A 14,581-nucleotide genomic window follows, 5' to 3' on the forward strand; every position below is an offset into this window, starting at 1 on the left:
AGTTGGGAGGGGGGACTGGACAAATCCACAGGGTTCCCTCACACTACAGCACCGCCGCCGCCCCCCTCCCCCAGGAAAGGATTTCTCTAGAAGCAAGGCTTCGCGAAGGCGATCGAACACCGTCCTCCGGGTTCCCCCAGGGGGGGAGGGGGTCGGGATGGAGGGGGCTGGAGAGCCGCGCCCGCCTCCTAGTGGCCAGGAGAGGGTTAAGTCGGCTGGCTAGGAAGCGAGGGAGGAGCCAGCGAGTGCGGGAAGGAGTGGGGGTGGTTGGGAAGTGCATCCTCGCTGTCCCCACTCTCCCTCGGCGAGCAGCCGGGGCGCACGGACCGACGGACTGACGGACTCGCGCGCCGCTCGCGCTGCTGGGGGGCGCTGGCACCGGGCGTCGACGGCCAGCTCCAGCCCTCCCAGCCCCGTCGCGCCCCGCCCCGTCCCGTCGGGGCCGATGGCTCCTCCCGAGGCCCGCAACCCGGGGGGCGCAGGGTAGAGCCTCGCGGCCCGGCCACACAGCCCGGGGACTCCCGGGCCCTCCCGGAGCCCCGCGGAGTCCCCGCCGTCCGTCCGGCGGGCTCAGGGAGCGAGTGGGAGCGCCCTCCCCCCGCCGCCCCCTCCCCCGAGCGTCGAGACAAGATGCTGCCCGGGCTCGGGCGCCTGCTGCAAGGTAGGGACCTCAGCCCGCCGGCGGGCGGAGGGCAACCCGGGGAGGGGAGCCGGGTGCCCCCTCCCCCCCGGGCGTGAGGGTGGGGCAGTCGTGGGGGTGGGAAGGAGCCTGGGGATGGGGGGGAGAGCTTAGCTGGGGGCCCCGCCCCCGCGCCCAGGGTGGCCGGCTGGAGGAGCGCACCCGGCTCGAGCCTGCTGGGAGGGGCGGGTAGCTCGTGACCGAGGGGGGACGCAGGGGCAGGCGGACCCGGCCCGGGCTCCACCTGCTCCGGGGGACGCTGAGGACTCTGGCCGGCTGGGGAAGCGCCGACTCAGCAACTCCTCGTGCCCCGTGCCTCAGCACTTTCCAGTCACCTGGGAAGACTGGGGGTGTGGGTAGGGGGCTGTCTGGGAGGATGGGAGGCTCGGAGGGAAACCCAAAAGGCCCTGCCTGGTAAGACAGATGGAGGGCGCTAGAAGGGGGTGGGGGGTAGTTTCACGGACTGAGTGACAAACTAGGGTGTGGACCGGAGATGGGGGTGGGGTGGGGAAGGGGTCAGAGAGAGGGGGAGAGCAAGAGGCAGTCGGTGATGGAGAAAGTGGTTTAGGGGAGAGACGGAGAGAGAGGAGGAGGAATAAAGGTTAGACGGGAAAAACCTGGAGGGAAGTGGGACCCAGGTGAGGCCCGAGGAAGAGAGAAGGAGAGGGGAGACCAGGTCTGGAGGGAGATAGAAAACGAGGGAATGGGACCCAGAATCGGGAAAGGAGGATGCGTAATGGGAAAGAGGGAGGTAGGCTGGGACCCTAGGGACCAGGAAGGAAAGGAGAATGGGAAGACCGGGAGCCTAGAAACCAGAAAGGGGTGGTGGATGGAGATGGGGCGTCAGGAGCCGGGAAGAGGGTCCAGGATGAACACCAGGATCACGGATAGCGAACCATAAATGGGAGAGGGGCTGGGGCTGGGGCTGGGGCTGGGGCTGGGAAGGAAGGAGGGAAGGAAGAGGAGGAAGGGGACTAGAAGGGAGAGAGGTACCAGAGGGGGCTGCCTAGGGATGAGACAAAGAGGCTTCTGGTAACCACTTCCACGTGGGAAGCCCTCCATTCCCAAAGCACCTGCCTGGCACGTCCCTTCTCCCAGGCAGTGGTCGGTGGGCCAGCCTGGGGAGCTCTGAGCTCGGGGCCTTGGGGGTGGCTGTGAGGGGGCAAGGGTGAGGACATTCGAGTGGGGTGGCAGCCTCCAAAGGTGGGCACCTTGGCTGGCTGCGTGCTGCCATTTATATCTCTGGGCCCCGCCGTCGGATCCTGCCACCGCCACCCTGGCGGCTGCTTATTTTGGGGTGTCACATTCTGGCAGAGTGAGAAGCTGTTTGCAGCAGCTCTAACCCTCCGTCACCCGCATCAGTGCTTCCCCAGGCCCCTGCGTCACAGGCATCACTGCCACCTCCATCCTTCTCTGCGCCCCCACCTCCTCAGCCCCTACCCCCCTCAGCATCTGCCTGCCAGGCCGCAGCCCTTTCCCAGCCTTCTGGGTCTGGAACCATTTGTTGTTCATCTGGGACCCTGTGCCCTTCCCGCAGAGCCAGAGCCCTGGATGCCCCTTCCAGGGGGCATCTTTTCCCGGGGCCACTCTGCCCACTGGGTTAGCACCCTGGCATCTGCCCCCCAACCCAGAGTCCATCCACCTCCTCCTCCTCAACTCCTTCTCTCACCAGAGCCTCGGGACTAAAAGGTGGCTCTTGGGGTGAGAACCTTGTTCCTGAGCCTTGGTACTCCAGGGTGATAGCCCAGAGTCCTTGACAATGGTCTCTCGGTGAATGGATACTTTTTGGCTCCGGGCCCCTCAGCCTTCCGGGATCGATACCATGTACTGGCCTCTCTCCGCTCCCCCGGCAGGTCAATCCTCGCCCTATCTCCTGGACACTAGTCATTCCTTTTTGACTCCAAAATGGGCCGTCCCTTAAAGTAGCCACAAGCTGGAGCCCAGAAGAGGAATCTGCAGAGAGCCTGGGCCCCTTCTTTGCTCTCACCCGGAAGGGCATCATGGCTGGCCCAGCCCCGTGCACCTGGGTGCAGTTTCTGTCTCCCTTTGCCTTAAGGGCAGTGACTGTCACACTCAGGTGTGGGTTCTGTGGATGATATGGGGTCTCCAGCTGCAGGACCTGGGGCAACTCATTTTCTGTGCCTGAGCCTCCCTCCCCTCGCCTGAAAATTGGGGGCAATAATATTGACCTCACGGGGTTATGTTACATTATACTCTATGCATAAAGACACTATTTCTCTACGTAGAAATACCGTGCCTGGAGCACAGTAGGTGCTTAATGACAGATGGCTTCTGCCCACCCCTGCTCTGCGCTCCCCTGCGGCTCTAGCCATCACCTGCTGACTTTAGAAAAAAGGAAGAGGAGGAAAGAGAGAGGACGGGGTGAGCCAAGAGGGTGGGGGAGGCTGTCACCACCAGCTTTCCTCCGTCCCTTATAAGTAGTGAGGGCTTCAGTGAACTGAAGGCTTCAAGAAAGATATCGAAGGCAGACTGTCAGACATTCATGTCAGGAGGTCTGAGCTGCTCACTCAGAAACTGACCCTTCCCCTTTCCGGCCCTCAGTGGCACTGCCTGTGAAATAAGGGTTTTGGCCACTGACGTACCCACTCCCCCTTCCAGCTCCGACGCTCTGTATCTTGCCCTGGCCTTTGCTAGGGAGTCACAAAATGGGAGCTGGGAGCAGACATGTGGTCCTTAGGGAGGGAAAGGAGACAAGGCCTGGAGGGAAGGAGTAATGGTGAGGAGCCGTGGGAAGCAGGGGGTGGGGAAGGGACCGTGTGGCGAGAAGAAAAAGGGCTCACACCACGGGCACAGACCGAGGGCGGAGGAGGGAGAGAGGTGCGGCCCGCCAGCCCCCACTGCCTCTGCCCAGGAGCGCTCCAGCAAGGGCCAGGGGTGGGGGGCAGAGAAACCCAGCGCCCCCCACCTTCCCCTCCTCCTTGCCTCCAGTGAGAGCCGCAGCCTGAATTATGGATGAGGCTCCTTGGGTTACAGCTGCTTTGCACGGCAGAGAGGGCCAGAAATGGTAACAGAGTCACTGTTACGCAGCAGCTGTCACAGAGGGGCCCCCTGCTCAGGGCCCCTCCTCAAAGACCCTGCAGGGAACACCAGCTCCAACTTGGGGCAGTGGGCCATGATGGAGGGGCGGATACAGGGGCAGGTGGAGGGGGCGTGGGGAAAGAAGAGAGGAGCCCCCTGATGTGGGCAAGCAGGGGGCCAGGGAGTTGTGAGTCAGCCCGGGCACCCTTGGCCTCTAGGCTGGAGGAGACGCTGGGGCCAGTGAGTGGCCCCTGACTCTGGAGAGCGGTGGGATTGCACATCCTTCCCCTGTCTCTCCTGGGGTACCGGGCAGCCCTGGAGGCTGAGGGAAGAGCTCCCTAATCCTCTGGAGGGCTGTGGCCTTCAGAGCTCACACTCTCTTGTGAGCTTGTGGATAAGGGGTGGGATTAAGGATCAGAAAAAGGATTTGACTTCCCCTGGTGTCAAGTCCTTGGGGAAGCAAGCACAGAGGGGGACTGCTAAGAAGAGAAGTGTCCTGGCCAGGCATCAGGAGACTCCTTTTTGGTCCTTGCCCGTTCAACCACTTTGCTGTGTGACCTTGGGCAAGTTCCTTGCCCTCTCTGAGCCCCAATGTGCCCTCCATAGAATAAGAACTTGAACCCGATGAGCCTGGAGGACCTTTCCAGCTCTGAGATCTCCTGTTCTAATCCCCAAACCTCAGTCCTCGTGAAACCCACCCAGGGTTCCCTGCTGCGCTCCCTGCCCCCCGCCTGGTTCAGATGAGGGGTGAGAGACACGCCCCTCCACCCCACGTGGCTCTGAAAAACTCAGGAGGAGAAAGTAATCGTGAAACGCCGCACGGGGGAGGGGTGAGAAGGGCCGAGAAACGCGGAGGTGGTGTGAAGGAACGGAACAGCAGCCGCTGTGTCACTGAGTATTACATCACACCCAGCCTACACACGCACGGGGCCGCACTCACACACACGCGGAGTGCAGCCGGCACACGCTCGCACGCTCGCACCGCACAGCGCCAGGAGGGGCCCGGTCAGAGTTGGGGTGGCGCCCGAGGTGGGGGAACAGGAACACTGTACACATCAGGCATGGGGTCTCCCGCCCCCGCACCTGTGTGTCCCCCCAGGCGAGGAGGCGTGGCAGAGGGTCCAGATACCCACGCCATACCCCTTGCCTACCATCACATACACACACACACACACACACACACACACACACACACACACACGCCACACGGCAACCTCTAGAGCACAAGGCACCACTTAAACTCACAGACCCTCGGTCTCTCCCCTGGAGTCTCTTAGGCCCAGAAAGCTCAGAAAACCTCGGGTCCTGGGTCCAAGCACCCATCTTCCTCCCCTCAGCCTTCATGGGCCTAGTACATTGCTTGAAGCAGAAGGCTCTCAGTCTATGTGTGCCCAGGGAATCAGTGTCCGGGTTGTGGGGTGGAGGCTCCCCTTCACCCCAGGCCAACGTGCCAGCAGAAAATCCCAGGAGTCATCTGGAAGTCATGGTAAAGGGCAGAGGTCAAGCTAGGTCCAGTCCACAAGCTTACGAGCTGCAGGGAGGGCAAGAAGACCAGGGGACAGGGATGGATGAGGGGGTCCTGCACAGGGATACAGGGGGCCTAGACTCAGCTCTTTAGCCCCAGGCCCTTAGGCCTGCTTCTCCATCCTAATCATAAGAAGGCTGAACTATTTCCAGTATTCAAGTTGCTTGAAAATATATATACGTATATGCATCTTTAAGTGACTTCGAATGAGAACAGCGTGTGGTATAAGCATGCAGATTCCCGGGCTGCCCCCCAGGAATTCCGATGCTGCAATCTTTCCAGGACCACCCGGCTGATTCTGTTGCAGGCGGCCGCTGGCCCCAGATAGAAGCGCACTTGCCCCTGGTCCCTAAGGGCCCTTCCAGCTTGGAGAGGCCCTGGTTCTTCCGAGGTGAAAGGTGAAAGCTGCCGGCAGGTGAGGGAGGGGGCTGCAGGCAGCAGTGGATTCTGCAGGGCCAGACCCCAGGTCAGCCAGAGAGGGCCACCATGCACGGGCCTTCGATTCACCAAGGCTCTCAATTTAGTTCCAGCCGATCTCAAATGGGGGCGACTCACTCCCCAAGGGACATCTGGCAATGTCTGGAGACATTTTGGTTATCATAACCAGGGGGCAGGTGTGACTGGCATCTAGCGGGTAGAGGAATACCCGAAATAGGACATCATATAGGACTGCCCCCGGCAGCAAAGAACCATCAGGCGCACCACACCGAGGCGGGGCGGGGGGAGGGAGCCCTGGCAGTCCACATGGCCAAACCTACCACGGTGGAACCAGTTGAGAAAAGACCACCACTCGTCAAACGGCGTTAAACCTCGCTGTCTACAGTGCCCTCTTGGCATCTCTTTATTTTTTAACACACCAGGAGCCTCACAAATCAGAAGTGGCTGGGGCTTCTCGCGACTCTAGGGATGCACCCAGAACCCCTCCCCGAGAAGCCCTGCGGTGAGGTGTCCCCCGCACCCCGCGCTGGCCCGCGGCCCACCCAGACCCGCCTCCCTCTCCCCGCAGGTCCCGCCTCGGCCGGCCTCCTGCTGATGCTCCTGGCCCTGCCCCCAGCGGCCCCCAGCTGCCCCATGCTCTGCACCTGCTACTCGTCCCCGCCCACCGTGAGCTGCCAGGCCAACAACTTCTCCTCGGTGCCGCTGTCCCTGCCGCCCAGCACGCAGCGACTCTTCCTGCAGAACAACCTCATCCGCACGCTGCGGCCCGGCACCTTCGGGCCCAGCCTGCTCACCCTGTGGCTCTTCTCCAACAACCTCTCCACCATCTACCCGGGCACCTTCCGCCACCTGCAGGCCCTGGAGGAGCTGGACCTCGGTGACAACCGGCACCTGCGCTCTCTGGAGCCCGACACCTTCCAGGGCCTGGAGCGGCTGCAGTCGCTGCATCTGTACCGCTGCCAGCTCAGCAGCCTGCCCGGCAACATCTTCCGCGGCCTGGTCAGCCTGCAGTACCTCTACCTCCAGGAGAACAGCCTGCTCCACCTACAGGTGAGCCGGCCCCGCCCGGGGCGCGCGCGCATGCGCAGAGCTCTCCCAGGACCCCGGGCTGCTCCGTCCAGGTGCCCATGGGGACACCCTTCCTGCCAAAGCATCTCTATTTCTCTGCCCCTTCTCTAAGTTTCTGTGTCCCTCTCACTCTCTCCAGGCGGGGTTCTCTTTTGTTTTCTGTCCTCTGTCTTCCTGTCTGTGCCTGTTTGGGTCCCTTGCTGCCTCTCTCACTAACTCTCCAACCCCCCATCTGTCTCCCTCTGCCCGGCTGTCTGTCTGTCTATCCTTTTCTGTCCCTCTCTGCCTCTCTCACCAACTTGCCTCCCCCATCTGTCTTCTTCTGCCTCTTCTGTCTGTCTCCCTTCACACGCCCACCCCACACACTCCCCCATGTCTGTCTGGGTGTATGTGTGTGTCTCTTTCTGTGATCCCTCCTTTCCCCCTTGGCTGCCTTCGGGGGGCTCTGCCTTTCACCGGGCACTCAGCCCGAAGGCCTTTGTGGCTGATTTTCTCATCTGCCCCCACACCCTCCCACGTCCCGGGGAGGAACAGCAAGAGGGCAGAGCCCCTACCATTATGCCCCATGGGAGGCTCTGCCTCTCTCCAGCTCACTGGGTAATGGGACGAGGGCAAGTCCCCCCCTTTCTGGATTCCTGTCCCCCAGACCTGGCATCCCAGTGCAAGGAAAGAAGGAGAACAAAAGGGTAAAGGGCTGTTAAGTAGCTGGAAAATGGATGCTCTGGAAACGGAAGGAATAACAGTAATTGCTATTTATTGTTATTGTCATTGATCTAAATATTGTTTATTGTTGTTGTTATGCTGACTGTTTGACAGCCAGATCCTCCCGTTCTATTTCCCCAGGAAGCAATCACACACCCTCCAAACCACTCTGGAAGAAATTCCTCCCTTGGCTACATAGCCTCTGGCTGGAAAGGGGGCAAGGACATCCAAATTCTCCCCTCTCCCCACATAAGCCTGGAAGGCTCTTGCTCCTCCCCAGGTCGGTGCCTGCCTGGTCTCACCAGTGTGCCAATTTGAACATCAGGTCAGTGCTGACGTGGACAGAGTTAATGACAATACCCTAACAAACCTGCGTCCAGCACCCATTATGGGCTGGGTGCTGAGAACTCAGCAGGGAACAAAACAGACCAAGCTCCCTGCCTTCAGAGATAGCATTCTAGTGGGGGGAGACAGACAAGAAGAAAAATGCAGAGGATGCTGGAAATCTTGTCATGGCTATTATCACTGCAAAAATAATGATAACAGTAGCATCCACTACTGCTCAGTGGGCACACTGTGCGTCTGGCACAGGCATCGACAGGCATCGACTCTGGTGTCGTTTACAGGCGTGTGACAAATTTTGACCGTCCTGAACCCCAGTTTGCCCATCTGTAAAACGGGGGCAGCAACAGCCCCCATCTCCCAGGGATTTTATAAGCGTTCAGTGCATGAATAATTTGTAAGGCACTTAGAATAGTGCTTGGCATACGGTAAGCACTATATAAATGCTTGTTAAAACACTATTTTAAAAAGAGAAACAAACCTCATTTAACATTGGTCTTGGTGAAATGGCCCATCTTGGACCCAATCCTGGAGATTTGGGTCAACCTCATGGATTATCCTGAGGCCATGAGTGGGTCCCAGAATACTCCCTCCCTTTTCCTGCCTGCCTAAATTCGCCTCGGATCTCAGGGTGTATGAAGTCTATTCGGCCACCTCACCTCATTTCCTTAGCCCCGTTGGAGGCTGCTTCCTCTACAGATGAGGAAGTGGAGGCCGAGAGTCCCAAAGACTTTGTAGATATAAGGCCTCTTCCCACGAAGTCTCTTAAACCACTGCACAGAGTCCACGTGACAGGGGGCTAGCGTGTCCCACCATGTCGCTGAGCCTCACGGGAACCTGGCAATAGGGACACGGGATAGAAGCTCCCGAGGCCACTCAACCAGGAAGGGCAGGTGGCATTCGAGCTTGCGTCCACTCAGACTTCTCCACCGGGCTCTGTCCGGGCACAGGAAGTACAGCAGTGTGGGCTCCCCTTTGAGAGCACGCGCCTTGGAGTCTGCTAAACCGAGGTTCAAATCCTGGCTCCCGTAGGACTTAGGACAAATTACTCAACCTCCCGGCCTTCCATCTCCTCGTCTCTAAAATGGCAATCGTGATGGTACTTAACATTTATCTAGGACATTTTGTAAGGTGGAACACTTAGCCCCGAGCCACACTCAATGCGGGTGCTATCATCATTATCCTATTACAGCCAGTAGTTCAACAACTACTCCTATGGAGCCCCTGACCTCCTTAGCAATATAGATCAGTTGGTTCAGAATGACGACATTGGGGCCCGAGGGCCCAAGTTTGAATCCCCCTGCTCTATTTTCCGACTTACTGAACTTTAGGCAAGGTGCCCCCCCCCGAACCTCAATTTCCTCATCTTTAAAGGGGGGGGGGGGGATAAAAGTAATACCTGCCACAAAGAACGACTGTAAAAAGCAAATGCATTTGTGCATATAAAGCACATAGTTCAGTGCAGAATAAATCATGTCATGATGACATGACCCTCCATCGACCCTCAGGCCACGAATGGCAGCCAGACCCTGAGGTCAGGAAAGGCCTAGGCAAAGGGGTCTTGAGTGGACACGGTGAGGGCGGGGGGTCCCCTGAAACAGGACATGTGTGTCAGGCACCCCTTGGTGTGAACGGTGCTAGGGATCATGGGAAGGAAGTGTCTCCGCACCTGGCCCTTCATAGAGGAGAAAGAGCCAGCCTCTGCCTGGGAGATGCCATAGGCAGGTGAGGAGACACGCGGGCGGGGGTGAGATCCACAGAGTGCAGGTGTGACCCAAGATGGCGCCTGCCCAGAGAGGGGAGCTTCGGAGGCGGTGAGAGGGCCACAGCTTTTCAGGAAGAGGAAGGTGGAGGTGGGATGGGGTGGAGTTTCTCATGGACCGTCTGTTGTAGGCCAGGCACTGCACCAGGGGGGTTCGCTCATCAGTGGATATTTACAGAGCACCTGCTATATGTGAGGGATTCTGGCGGCGAACAGACAGTGTCCCTGCTCTCCTGGAGCCGATGTCCTACTTGAGGAGAACCAGATGATAGAGACACCAGGTCTCTCCTTTAATCGTTACAGCCTGCACGGTACGCAAGGGCAGTCTCTGCACTCTGGCAGATCCGAATTGGAATCCCAGGTCCACTTCTGATTTGCTGTGTGGCTCTGGGCAAGTTACTTGACCACTCTGAGCCTCACCGGGCCCATCTGTAAGGTGGAGAACATGACCTGCGCCTCAGAGGTTTGTTGTGGGGGCGAAAGCACATGCTGCTTGCAAAAGGCTCCGCACGATGGGCGGCTCAGGGTAGGCGTCATTCCCCCCATTTAGCAGCTGAGGACGCTGACCCTCAGCAAAGCTCAGGCACCAGTCCAAGGTCACCCAACTGCTAAGGAGCGTAGCCTAGCATTGGCCCCCGTCCGCCTGACCCCAGAGTCCACATCCACATTCCACCATACACGGCTGGTGGACCCTAGCCAAGTGGCTTGCCTTCGGGGAGCCCCACTCTCCTGTTCTCTGGAAGGGACATAATAATGTTATCGGCCTCGTGGGGTCGCGATGATGGAGTTGCTACATGGGACTGGGCAGCACAGAGCTTGGCACACAGTGAGAGCTCAGCAAGTCAGCTGCTTGACGATGCTGACGCAGACGATGACGGTGACACCTGGCACAGACTGGTGAGCATTGTGAGTGGGGGTGCCTGGCACAGAGTAGACACTCAATACAGTTTTGTTGAATGAATGAGGTACATTCCAGGACTCACTTACTCATAAATATCAGATGAGGTTGGATCTTAATGATCAACCATCTCCAGTCCCTTGTTTCACAGATGAAAACACCTGAGGCCCAGAGAGGTTCGTGGAGCTGCCCAAGGTCACACAGCCCAGCGGCTAGCATGCCAGAGACTGGAGCTGGGAGGGTGGAAGGCAAAGTGAAGAGGAGAATGTTGGGGGGGGGGGGCGAGGCAGGGCAGGGATGCTGCCTTACGATTCCAAATGGATGCAGGGAGCTGTGAACTGACCTGGGGGGAGGTGAGGGAAATGTGGTTTTCTGAGATGGATGTGGATGACTTTAGCAACCGCTCTCAGCCCTGAGGGAGGGGGTGATGTGGGGGGGTGGGGTGGTGGTGAGGGTGAGGGCTGTGAAAGTCAAGAGCTTATTAATGCACAGAGAACGTCTGAACAGGGAGAGAGGAAGGCCCGGATTTGAGAGCTGCAGCCCAGGAAGTGGCTGTGGGATTTGGCAACAGCTTGGATGAGGGGAGGGGTGCGGACCCCGAGACGGAGGCTCAGCAAGGGAAGGCCAGGACTTTTGCAAGAGGGAAAAGGGGGCAAGGAGAAGAGGCGGGAATTAAGGCATTCTGTAGCCCCCAAGTTGGGACTGTGGGTCAAAGGCGCCTGAATTTCTGGGTTGTCTGAACCTCTGGTGCTCCCTTCCTGACCTCTGGAAGTCCCCAAAGTGCCGATTACCTCTGCTTCTACTCCCGCCCCATACCGATCCTGACCAGGGATCTCTGGGTGGGGCCCACTATTGCTAACACTCCATAAAAAAAAAACAGAAACCCTAACTAGGTGTCTCAGTGGAAGGGTTTCAGAGCCCACTCCCTGGGGGGGGGGGGGGGGGTGGGGGTGGCGGCCAGGAAGACAAGGACAAGGAAGGCCAGACAGGGACAGGCTGAGGCCACGGCTGTGCAGAGAGGCCACTGGAGACCTGAGCTGGACACACGGGGTGGTGGCAGCAGGGGGCAGAGAACGCTGGTGTCAGAGACAGCCAAGAAGGTTGAGGGGACGGATCTCAATGTGGCCAAGAAGAGGGTTCTTGGCAGGCTCAGTTCCTGTAGCAGAGAGGGCGGAAGGCAGATGGGAGGGGGCGAGCAAATGCGGGAGCTCAGGAAGGTGGAGGCTGTGGGTGTGGGCTAGGAGTCAACGCCCTCCCCCCACCTGAGAGCCAGCGACCAGGCTCCTGAGTGGGATGGGCGGGATCATCCCCCCTGGCAGGAACCGGTGGGAACCACAGCCTGGAAACAGGACCCAGGGGTGAGCTGCCTTGAGCACAGCGTATGCTCTTATCGCTGGGAACTAGACTTCCTGGGCCTGCTGACCACAGCGATGTCCCGCACAGAGGGGTGGATCTCAGTGCTGGGGTCCTGGGCCCTTCATCTCTCTGGGTCTTTGTGCTTTCCTCCATAAAGAGTGGCTGGGCCGGTGGACCCCAAAGCACTGACTCCCAAGTCTGGCTGGCCATCACCAAGCTGGTGAGCTGGATAAAATGCAGAATCCACCCCCCTGCCTCCTACCCACCCTCCCCTGTGCAGCATACCTAGACCTATTCCCTCACCCCCATTAATTCTGAATCAGAGCTCAAGATCCTTCCAGCACTAACTTGGCCTGATTCTGGGACCCCCCCCCCCCAGCCCCAGGCAGGCAGGCAGGCAGGCGGGGCAGCCCCTCTAAGGGGACCAGTGATGCAGGGCATCAGACAGCAGGTTTCCTTCCCCTTCCCTGCTGCCTCCGGGGGTGGGGGGAGGGGGGCTGATGCTTGGTGCCATTAATTTCCCAGCCAAGTAGAATAGCAGAATTTTTGAGCCCCACGAAGCTCCTCTCTGTTAGAGGAAAAGGGATGGACCTAATTGTAACTGAGACCCTACTGTCGTAATAACCACCGTTTATTGGTGGTGGTCTGTGTGCCCAGCGGGTACTGTATCCTTCCAGCATGATCTCACCTAACCCTCAGGTTGTTCTCTGGGCTATACATGCTGAGGAAACTGAGGCTAGATGAGGCTAAAGAACGTGCCCGATGTAACGCAGCTGGAAAGAGGGCAAGCTGGATCCGAAGCCCTGGGCTGTCACTCCAGAGCCTGTGGGCTTCACTGGACCGAATCCCAATGTGCCAGGCACTGTGCCCAGCACTTCACCCATCTGCTCTTTGTGTGGATCGTCTTCTTTAATCCTCAGAACAAACCCGGGAGGAGGTACACTCATCCCCATTTTATAGATGCGGAAACAGGCTTAGAGAGATTACTGGCACGGCCAAATCAGCAATCATGGCCAACCCACAGAATGCCTACCCCTGTGGAAATCCTGTTCTAAGGAACTGAGTGTATGTTGCTTATCTAATCTCCACATCTCACAGGTGAAGAAACTGAGTCAGAGATCCTGAGACTCGCCCCAAGTGGCACAGTCAGGACTGCTGGATCCAGGGCTTGAAGTCAGGCAGTCTGGCTGCCCCGTCTGCATACTTAAGCAAACCCAGGGTTCTCCTCCAAGTGTGGTCCTCGGACCAGCAGCATCAGCACCACCCGGGAACAGAGCCTCAGGCCGCACCCCAGACCTGCTGAATCAGGAACCCAGGGGGCAGACCTGCTGAATCAGGAACCCAGGGGGCAGCACGCAGGCCCCTGCAGGAGATTCAAAGCACTAGCGGTCTAAGAACCAGTGCCCTCAACCGTATCGCGTTCCCCACCTTACCCTCTCCGCGGGTGAGGGGAGGCAGGATTCAAACCCAGGACTCCGAACAAAAGGTCAAACCCTTTCCGGTCTACCGCAGCGCTCCCCCTCCCCTCCCTCCTCTCCACCCGCCTCTAAGGACCGCTCTCTTCTCTCCCTCCTCCCCGTCCTCCCCCCCCCCACCCCCCCCCCCCCCAGGATGACCTGTTCGCGGACCTGGCCAACCTGAGCCACCTCTTCCTGCACGGGAACCGCCTGCGGCTGCTCACGGAGCACGTGTTCCGCGGCCTGGGCAGCCTGGACCGGCTGCTGCTGCACGGGAACCGGCTGCAGGGCGTGCACCGCGCGGCCTTCCGCGGCCTCAGCCGCCTCACCATCCTCTACCTGTTCAACAACAGCCTGGCCTCGCTGCCCGGCGAGGCGCTCGCCGACCTGCCCGCGCTCGAGTTCCTGCGACTCAACGCCAACCCCTGGGCGTGCGACTGCCGCGCGCGGCCGCTCTGGGCCTGGTTCCAGCGCGCGCGCGTGTCCAGCTCCGACGTGACCTGCGCCACCCCCCCGGAGCGCCAGGGCCGCGACCTGCGCGCCCTCCGCGACGCCGACTTCCAGGCCTGCCCGCCCGCCGCGCCCACGCGGCCCGGCAGCCGCGCCCGCGGCAACAGCTCGTCCAACCACCTGTACGGGGTGGCCGAGGCCGGGGCGCCCCCCGCCGACCCCTCCACCCTCTACCGAGACCTGCCCGCCGAAGACCCGCGGGGGCGCCAGGGCGGGGACGCGCCCACGGAGGACGACTACTGGGGGGGCTACGGGGGCGAGGACCAGCGGGGGGAGCAGACGTGCCCGGGCGCTGCCTGCCAGGCGCCCCCGGACTCCCGCGGCCCCGCGCTCTCGGCCGGGCTGCCCACCCCTCTGCTTTGCCTCCTGTTCCTGGCGCCCCACCACCTCTGACTGCGGTGCTGAGACTGAAGAGGCCATCGTCACCCCCAGCCCCCCCCCCCCCCCCCCCCGCCCAGCCCCGCCCAGCCCCGCCCGGCTGAGGCCGGCCGGGCCCTGTCCCCGCCCCCGGCCTTGCTGCCTTCCTGTCCCCTCCCCTCTCCTCTCTTCCCAGGGGACCCGGCCTGGCCAGGCCTCTCCCTGCCTCCTGGGCTGTTGGCTCAGGGCAGCCCCCGGAAGTCAGGACGCGTCTGGTGGCTCAGCCCTGTTCTCCCCAACTCCGGCCATTAACTCTTTCCCACCCCAAGGCTGGGGTGGGACACCCCAGGCAGCCGCTGTCCCTTTCTCCCAGTGCCCACCGTGGACGAGAGGGGCTTTCGTCCGCAGAGCATCTTCCACCAGCAGAGCCTTCGGAAGCTCCCGGGAA

The 14,581-nt window shown here is 60.2% G+C and overlaps 1 protein-coding gene across 1 annotated transcript; it reads left to right on the forward strand.

Annotated features, from left to right (window-relative positions):
• Nucleotides 1–271: 271 nt before the first annotated feature.
• On the forward strand, nucleotides 272–14,219 carry RTN4RL2 (reticulon 4 receptor like 2). Its single transcript, XM_023239850.2, has 3 exons — nucleotides 272–661; nucleotides 6,250–6,731; nucleotides 13,420–14,219. The coding sequence occupies exons 1-3, from the start codon at nucleotides 631–633 to the stop codon at nucleotides 14,167–14,169; spliced, it is 1,263 nt and encodes a 420-aa protein (XP_023095618.1). The 5' UTR covers nucleotides 272–630; the 3' UTR covers nucleotides 14,170–14,219.
• Nucleotides 14,220–14,581: the final 362 nt, after the last annotated feature.

This window comes from Felis catus, chromosome D1 (assembly GCF_018350175.1).
Source record: "Felis catus isolate Fca126 chromosome D1, F.catus_Fca126_mat1.0, whole genome shotgun sequence".
Lineage (NCBI taxonomy): Eukaryota > Metazoa > Chordata > Mammalia > Carnivora > Felidae > Felis > Felis catus.

What these genes read in the sequence shown, in the direction of transcription:
- RTN4RL2 (XM_023239850.2), top strand. Translation starts at nt 631, where the DNA reads ATGCTGCCCGGGCTCGGGCGCCTGCTGCAAG. An exon ending in GCTCGGGCGCCTGCTGCAAG is followed by an intron (nt 662 to 6,249) that starts GTAGGGACCTCA and finishes CTCTCCCCGCAG; the next exon opens with GTCCCGCCTCGGCCGGCCTC. An exon ending in ACAGCCTGCTCCACCTACAG is followed by an intron (nt 6,732 to 13,419) that starts GTGAGCCGGCCC and finishes CCCCCCCCCCAG; the next exon opens with GATGACCTGTTCGCGGACCT.